The sequence below is a fragment of the Chelonoidis abingdonii genome, chromosome 2 (genome assembly GCF_003597395.2).
Source record: "Chelonoidis abingdonii isolate Lonesome George chromosome 2, CheloAbing_2.0, whole genome shotgun sequence".
In the NCBI taxonomy this organism is placed as follows: Eukaryota; Metazoa; Chordata; order Testudines; family Testudinidae; genus Chelonoidis; species Chelonoidis abingdonii.
This window is the reverse complement of record NC_133770.1, coordinates 93391401-93400310: the sequence shown is the minus strand read 5'-3', so window position 1 is coordinate 93400310 and position 8910 is coordinate 93391401. Positions and strand designations below refer to the sequence as shown.

Below are 8910 nucleotides of genomic sequence, written 5' to 3'. Positions count from 1 at the left end.
CACGAAAGCTCACGCTCCAAAACGTCTGTTAGTCTATAAGGTGCCACAGGATTCTCTGCTGCTTTTACAGATCCAGACTAACACGGCTACCCCTCTGATACTTGGTCCACCATAGTTACCAAAGAAAACCATGATGTTTTGGAGGGAAAGCTTAATATATGTAGGAACTTCTCAGTCAAGAAGTTCACTAGCTGGTGCTTAAGGTATGGCTTTCTGTGTTTATATCCTTACTTTAACTTGGTGTCACAAGTAAGTGAATCCCTCTTTTTAAAGAAGGAATTTGGGAAAGCAAAGAGACCACCAGAGTGGGGAGCTAATGGGGAAAATGGAAAATCAGGGAGGAGACCTGTGAAAGCTGCTCCATGAAGCAGACAGAGCCCAGTATTAGTGCAGCAATGGAGCTCATGGCTCTGTAATAAAAATTTAATTTTGGCTGACCTTGCTGGATTTGGAGAGCTGAGCAATTCCAGGTGGCTTTGGGTTTAACAGGCAAAGCACAAGAATACCAGGTAAATTCCCTGATATTTGCCCAGGGTGAGGTTGCTGCTGATATCCTATGTGCCATACCAATGAGGAAAAGAAAGAATAAACTAAAGTGAAAGAAGCTTTGGATGCCCATTTCATACACAGATGGAATATTATATATGAAAGGACCACATTTAATAGGAGGAGCCAGGATGTTTTTATTACTGCAGTTCATAGTCTTGCTGAACACTGCAAATATGAAACATTAAAAGAAATAAAGAGAGATAAGTTAGAGTGTCTTTTATCCCAACAATTACGTAGAGCCCTGAATAAGCTCCCATCAATGGAAGAAGAAAAGACTTCCAAGAAAGATGTAAAAGTCTGCAGTTACTTTGCTCTGACAGCAATTCCAGCATCTGGGATATGTAATTGTTGGGTCACTGCCCCATTAACCCCACATTACCAACTGCCACTGCCTAGATATATATCTTACGAAGTTTGAAAAATATTTGCAAAAACCACAAAAAGTAATCTCTATAGGCCTATGGACAAAAGAAATGCAAATTAAAATATCTAGGACTAAAGAGGAGATGATAGAAACTGAATGGTGCAAAAAATCAGGAAGGGAAAAGACCATCTCACTACACTATGCATGACCGCTTTGGTACTTCCACTCTAAAAAGTTGTTATAGAAGATATGAATTGGGTGGAGGCATCCCTGGGACTCAGTCTGGATTTACTCTAATTCAACTGATCTCAGGAGTCTGGACTGTACATATATACTAATTGGTGAAAACAGCGAAGCTGCGATTCCTGATAGGTTAAAAAAATATGGGTGATGCAAAGAACATTGCTGTCCAAAAAGCTTAAATCATTCTCCACAAGTTTTTAACAATAGCAAACATTGGCTGAAGGAGTCAAGAAATGTTGAACATCATTAGTCTTGAGGGAATTATACATATCAAAATTAATTCACTTACAACTTATTTTTAATCTTGAGAACTGTCAGTCAGGAATGGATCCCCTTACACAAAGTGGAGCTCTTTGTGTTAAAGAAACAAAAATATGAAACAAACAAAAAGCCTCTATTATTCTTTCTTGTCAAATTAGTGATCCTATTCTCTTTCTTCCCACTTACACCGAAATTCTGTTCTAACTTGGCTTGACATTAATTTCAATAGGACTATTTGACATTTAGTAATTTATTTTGCCACCATGTTTTCCTCATGTTATTCTGCTTTAGCATATACTGTGTCCATATTCTCTAATTCAGTAAGATCATTAACTCAAGTTCACAGCATTCCATAACATAGTCAACTATTTTAAAAATAACTATTTCTACCTTCACTACCTTCTACCTTACCTACTCTTTCCCCAAATTAAAACTGTACTAGTAGATTAATTAAAAGTTGAGTACGGAAACAACTTAGCTGGTAGCTGTAATATCAAATGTAAAAAGAAAAGCAGATAGCAAAAAGCAAAAAGACATCTCCTAGTGAACGTTAACTATAACATCACAAATTTGACTATAATAGAGAAGGAATGGTTTTGTGCAGTGAAATTCCTATTATGACATTATTTGGTAACATTATGGGAATCATAAAAATATTTATTCTTTGATTAGGTTCCCATAGACCACTATATTTATGAGGGTTCTCTATCAGTCATAAAATTAAGCAGTTAATAGTGACAGAATTTTTTCCTTTGTAATTTTATAAACAAAGAGGATTTTAATAACTGTAGTGATAAGACATCTGAGTCATCACTCAATCCAGACGCCATACAACCATAATATCACAACTATCCTGCGCTGTATGAACCCTTTGAACCTTTTAAATTAGCCTGGATAAATTCCCTGCCCTCCCAAAAGGATTTCCTATTGTAAACATACGCTCTATCAGAAACTCAACATGTTTAGAATCTCTCTCTCTCCAGATCAGTTTAACCAAGTCAAAAAAAAATTCAGTGGAATAACCCGAAGGTTCTTTCTTTATTTTTCCCACCTCTCTAATCCATATTCTTGTTCTCCTCTTTAGTAAGCTAATAATAAAAGAGATAGCCCTGCAAAATATTCATCAGTTCTATTAAAAAAAACACACAAATGTTTATTACCTTGAGACATCAAAAAAAAAAAACTATCATCAGAGATTTTTTCCTCCAAAACCACCCCAAAACACATTTTAAAAATATATTTTAACTTCTATAACAGTGAGTAAAAATAGCATAGATTATATATATTAAAGAATAATAGGGTGTCCATAGAGCTCTACTTTAACTGCATATACATTCTTCCACAATATCTTGAATATGGACTCAATCCTACTCCTATTGAAGTCAGTGGCAAAATTGACATTGATTTCAATGAGACCAGGATTTCCCTCTATTGAGTTTTGCCATCAGCTTCAATGGGAGAAAAATCAACACTGTTTGTTTGTTTTCCGCCAGATAAAACCAGGAAGTTTATCACATCAAATAACACTGAATTTTTAACTTGCATCTTGCAAGGACAGCCTTGTAGCCTCATTCTAGTGCCAACTCATTTAATTTGGTTCAGTTCCTGATGTTATGCTCCTTGGACTAAGCAGATGTCAGGAGATGTATGGAATAAAAGAAGCATCACAGAGAAAAGTTTTGCTTTATTAGTATCAAATGAGAGTGACCCTTCCACTCAACTAAGATGTCCCAGAGAATCTCACTTAGCCCCCCTTGGCTGGATGGATGGAGTTTTAGTATATAAAGTTAGCTAAAAATATGATAGCCATAGGGAACGTCTACATTATAGTGCTACATTGCCACAGCTGCACTAATGCAGCTATACCTCTGTAGCTCTTCTGGTGAAGATGCACTATGCCGATGGGAGAGAGTTCTCCTATCGGCATAATTACTCCACCTTGGAGAAAAGCATTAGCTATGTCGGTGGGATATCGTCTCCCGCTGACACAGCGCTGGTGTGTACAGCATGAAACTTGCGTCGCTCAGGGAGGCCTTTTTCACACCCCTGAGTGATGTAAGTTAGATTGACTTATGTGGTAATATAGACCTGCCCACAGCTCCTTAGGGATTGAGAAGTGGAAAAGAGAGATATTTTCAGAGATCAAGGTCAGTCCTGGGGCCAGTTTTGTTCAATATCTTGGTGTGGACTGCACCCTTAGCAAGTCTGCAGATGACGCTAAACTGGGAGAAGTGGTAGATACATTGGAGGGTAGGGATAGGATACAGACAGATTAGAGGATTGGGCCAAAAGAAATTCGATGAGGTTCAACAAGGACAAGTACAGAGTCCTGCACTTAGGACGGAAGAATCCCATGCACTGCTACAGACTAGGGACCGAATGGCTAGGCAGCAGTTCTGCAGAAAAGGACATAGGGGTTACAGTGGACAAGAAGCTGGATATGAGTCAACAGTGTGCCCTTGTTGCCAAGCAAGAAGGCTAACAGCATTTTGGGCTCGTATAAGTAGGCGGGCACTTGCCAGCAGATCGAAGGGATGTGATCATTCTCCTCTATTTGATCATTGGTGAGGTCCTCATCTGGAGTACTGTGTCCAGATTTGGGCCCATACAACTACTACAAGAAGGATGTGGAAAAATTGGAAAGAGTCCAGGCAGAGAGAGTAACAAAGATGATGTTAAGGGAGCTGGGAGCAGGGGCTGGAGCACATGACTTATGAGGAGAGGCTGAGGGAACTGGGATTGTTTAGTCTGCAGAAGAGAAGAATGAGGGGAGATTTGATAGCTGCTTTCAACTACCTGAAAGAGGGTTCTAAAGAGGATGGATCTAGACTGTTCTCAGTGGTACCAGATGACAGAACAAGGAGTAATTGGTCTCAAGTTGCAGTGGGGGAGGTTTAGGTTGGATATTAGGAAAAACTTTTTCACTAGGAGGGTAGTGAAGCACTGGAATGGGTTACCTAAGGAGGTGGTGGAATCTCCTTCTCTAAAGGTTTTTACGGTAAGGCTTGACAAAGCCCTGGCTGGGATGATTTAGTTGGGGATTGGTCCTGCTTTGAGCAGGGGGTTGGTCCTGAGGTCCCTTCCAACCCTGATATTCTATGATTCTATGACCCTCTGGTTACCAAAACACAAGAAAAAAGCACAACCTTTGTTTTCAGGAACCTTATTTTGAAAGAATGCACTATTCTTTTTATTTTGACATATCATTGTAGGTGGCAAAACCAGACTTTACTTCAGTTAAGAGTATGCAAACCATGATATAGTCTGCAGCAGGAACTGTTTACTAGTCTGAGAAGCTATTTACTGCCAATGGGAACTCGAAACACTGAATTACTCTTATGCTAAGTGTCTAAATGAAGTGCCTGGCAGATCCAGAAAACAAGAAGCAATCTCTTCTAAATGGAATGACATGTATGAGAATAATGTTGACATTATGGTTAGAACTTTTTTTTTTTACAGTAATAGTATGTTCTAAACATTTTCCCTTTATTAAAAAAGCACTTTCTGAGTTTAATGTTCATGAAGCAGAAAATATTCTAGAGAGGTATATTGTATCCAGACTATCTTCTAACACATTCCACCCAAATACAAATACAACAAACCATTGTGCAGAATTATTTGAAGAGTAAATAAAAATTCTTCAGAGTACTTTTTTTCACCACATTCCACTCAACTGCTTGTGGGGAAACCTGAACACTAGCTGGGAGCTTCTGTCTGTAAATACCATTGGTATGTCAGAAGCTTCCCTCCCCTCATCTAAACTTCTCTTTAAATTACATTCAGATTTTTGCGGTACCATAATAACTACAATATGGGATGTATTTCAATAGTTCGGTAAAGGCTTCTTTTAAATTTCCAACCCATTATTTCAGGTTTACATTTGTCACCCCAGACTCTGCAGATTCACATCCCCACAACATTTATATGTGAGGTCTTGCATCGTAACATGGAAAATTGTGACCTACTATATCAAAGCCACATCGAGATTCACATGAAAGTGGCATCTTTTATTTTTAAGATCTGTAACAGATTTTCCCATGTTGTACCAGAAAATGTGTCAAAGCAATACAGCCCTAATGGAACAATAAAAGTGAGCCATGCAAAACAAGATAGTTTCCACTTTCAGGGGACTCGAACCTTTTGCTGATTTAGTTCATGTAAATTTACACCCCTGAATTTTTCACTTTGAGTTTCAAGTTTCAGTAAGTCCAAACACCAAAGACCAAATACCCACTGTTGTTTTCCCAGGTTTGGGGTAAAAAACATGTGAAACACCAAGTTTCACTTGTTTTCTAGTTGAAACAATGGGTATTCCTAGGTGCATCTGGAACTTAGCCCAAGCTTGCTAAAATGGCTACTGACCAGCCCAAAATTTTGGATATGTAATGAAACCTGAATTCAGTTTACATTGTAATAGATCAGCACAGATTATTATAACGCGATTGTGAATTAAGAGTATGAAATCGAATATTATAATGGATTTTTAGATTTTTTTTAAGTCTTCCATTTTGTTTTCATTAAATATATTTCCTCATTCAATTCTGACAGGAGTTGTACAATACTGTGTACATTTAAAAAAGAGATGTGTGTCAAACTTCTCTTCAAACTGCAGGATGGATTTCTTAATGGCAATGTGCTTCTCTAGTGCATGGTCTGTATGTTTACACACAACCATAGAGCACTAAGATAGTTATACACATTAAACAAGTACAGAATACAATAGAGATCTGCACACAGATGATACATTCACAGTATGGACTGGATGCGAGAATTTTACTGTTCAGTAAGATTATGTCTTTTAACTCATATCTCTCATATAAACAAATTGTGCCATATATTTTTCTTATTGATAAAACACAGGATAATATTGTCACGTTCTGGGGTGCAATCCAGAACATGACAGTGAGGGGTTATGTCACTGCCTGCTCTGTAACCCTTAGTGCCGCAAAAAGCTTGGCTGCTGTAGTTCTTGTATCAGAACGCTGCCAGCCAGCATTCCAGTCTGTACTGAGTGTCAATGGGTTAAGCAGCTCTGACTCAGCAACCTACCCCCATTACAAAATTGCAGGAGGGTTTTGCCACTTTTGTCTGTTTACAAGACATAATATAAGAGAATATCCATAATTTACCTGTAGAACTGTAACAGACATTTCACAGTGACATTAACGACCAGTGTGTTATTAGAGTTCAAACAATATATTACATCACCTTTTCAATAAATATCATGGCACCAGTGTAAGCAGTGCAGTGAGTATGTCAAGCCTGACAAAAGTTGCTGACAGAGTAATGAATCACAAAGGGGCCTCAAGACACAATTGTTTAAGGCTCTATGTGGCCTTGAAGAAGATACTTAACATCTATGTGTTTTTAGTATCTTCATCTATAAAATGATGCTATTTACCTATCTTGTAGGATGCTATGAGGAATAATTAGATACTGGTGAAAGGCTTTGAAAATGTAAAGCACTTATAATTATTAGTTTGTAAGATAAATATTTTTCATGTGCTTTATTAATAAGATATTGAATATTACCACTAACAGAATCTTTGTTCCTTGAAAATTCATCTGCTCTTCTTCTCCATTTGTCACTAATAATCCTTTCTTTATGACATTCTTTTCAAGAGTTCACCTTCTCCTATTTATTCTCTACATGAAATCGTAATCCTAAATCCTGTCTGTGATGTAATAAGTGACTGCTGTGGAAGTTACTACAAAGATTGTTTTCAGACAAAGGCTCAAAGGAAAAATTAACAAAAATATAGACTACACTATGCAAGCAATATAGTCTATATAGTCAATATTTTCAAACATGGTTTTTAATAGGTCTGTTAAAACAAGATGCCATTTGCCATACAGGGAGTGTGTTTTTAAGGATGTGCTATTTTAATCTAAGGCCTTGTGTAGGCTATGGATTTGCCTTAGTCACAGCCAATGATGTAGCTGGTGCAGTCTAAAAAAGCTGCTATTTGCACAAGTGGTGCTTACCCCAAGTTTAAAACCAAAGTAAATCATAATATACAAAAAGAACAGGAGTACTTGTGGCACCTTAGAGACTAACTAATTTATTTCAGCATAAGCTTTCGTGGGCTACAGCTCACTTCTTCGGATGCATAATAAACAGCAACTTTGCCTTTTTTACAGATGGGGGTTGCTCCAGTGCAGCTACACTGGTGGCTAGACACCAATGACTATAACTGCGGCAAATCCACAATGTAGATAATCCCTACTACAACTCATTCAAATGACAACAAAACTACAAAACTATTATCACAATTGTTATCAGCATTTAAATAGATGTATATACAGCTATATTAGATATATTAAGTCTTTCCATTTGGTTTGAAAAGCAAGGACTGGTTAACTTGAAAGTTAATTGGTAGCATGCAAACCTTGAGATGTACAAATCAAAGACTTCACTGCAGCTGATGAAGAAGAATGGATTTAAAGTAGACTCAACCAAATCTTAAAACAACCCATCTAAATAAAGTTTTTTCAATATAGTATAGTAGGAAGGGAAATATAACTTTCCATTAAAAGGAATGGCCATTTGCAGAACACATTGGGAAAACCAAGTTAATCGATCAGTTTGTACTTTTCCACATATCCAGATTTTCAGTAAATCTCACAGATCCTTACCAGCTCTTGGGTATCCTGCATTAATGGCAAAAACGTAGCTTCCAGAATAGCAACTTGGTCAGTACTGAGTTTCTGCCACAGACTAATCAACATAATCACCAGCTGGGTGGCACTTTTCAACTTTGTGAATGCTTGGAACATATTGGCTTGGTTTTCCTCTGCCGCATCTGCTAGAGCTATTATCTGCAAAAATCACAAACTTTTGTTAGATATAATTTTACCATTCTTAACAGTCCACACATTACATTTGGCACATTCTTGTTTTTCTTTAGAAAGACCTGATGAACTTTCTCTTCCATAAAGACAAGTCACAGAAAGTATTAAATAAGTTATCATTTGTCAAGGTAATTTAAAATACATGTGGCAGTGGGATTAATCAATAAATTCAGTCGGTGTAGAGAGGATTCTGTTTAATGCATATTCTACAATAAGGCACTCTCCAGGTTGATTCCCATAATCTAGTGTAATACAATCGCCCCTAACCAACTGCAAACATTGAGGATTATACCACACATGATGTTAATCACTGACCAACATCCTTGTAGGGCTCATAATCAAAAGTATTACATTTATTTTATTTCTTTTAAAACTGTAATTTGTCAGTTATTTCTATATGGAAAAAATTGCCACATTTTTATTTTATTAGGTGGGGTTGTATGCATAGTATGGGCTAGTTCAGCATTATACCAATAATGTAGATGCTCTGGCATATGATTGGTTGGGTGATGTCATTTTTAACACCAGAGTAAAATACTGGACTACACAAACCTTGAAAAGAAAATTAGGTGTATGCTCGCTTTAAATATCAGCTCCTTTTCCTGTAAACTGCCATGATATTTTTATCCTCTTCAGTACTC

The 8910-nt window shown here is 37.2% G+C and overlaps 1 protein-coding gene across 6 annotated transcripts in view; it reads right to left on the bottom strand.

Moving 5' to 3' along the window:
• The window catches only part of BBS9 (Bardet-Biedl syndrome 9), a 498766-nt gene that overhangs the window by 218726 nt on the left and 271130 nt on the right, over positions 1 to 8910 (bottom strand). For all 6 annotated transcript variants that reach the window (XM_075062584.1, XM_032778779.2, XM_032778787.2 and 3 more), the window contains one exon: positions 8054 to 8236. In XM_075062584.1, coding sequence (XP_074918685.1) covers positions 8054 to 8236 — 183 coding nt within the window. The remainder of the gene's footprint in view (positions 1 to 8053; positions 8237 to 8910) is intronic.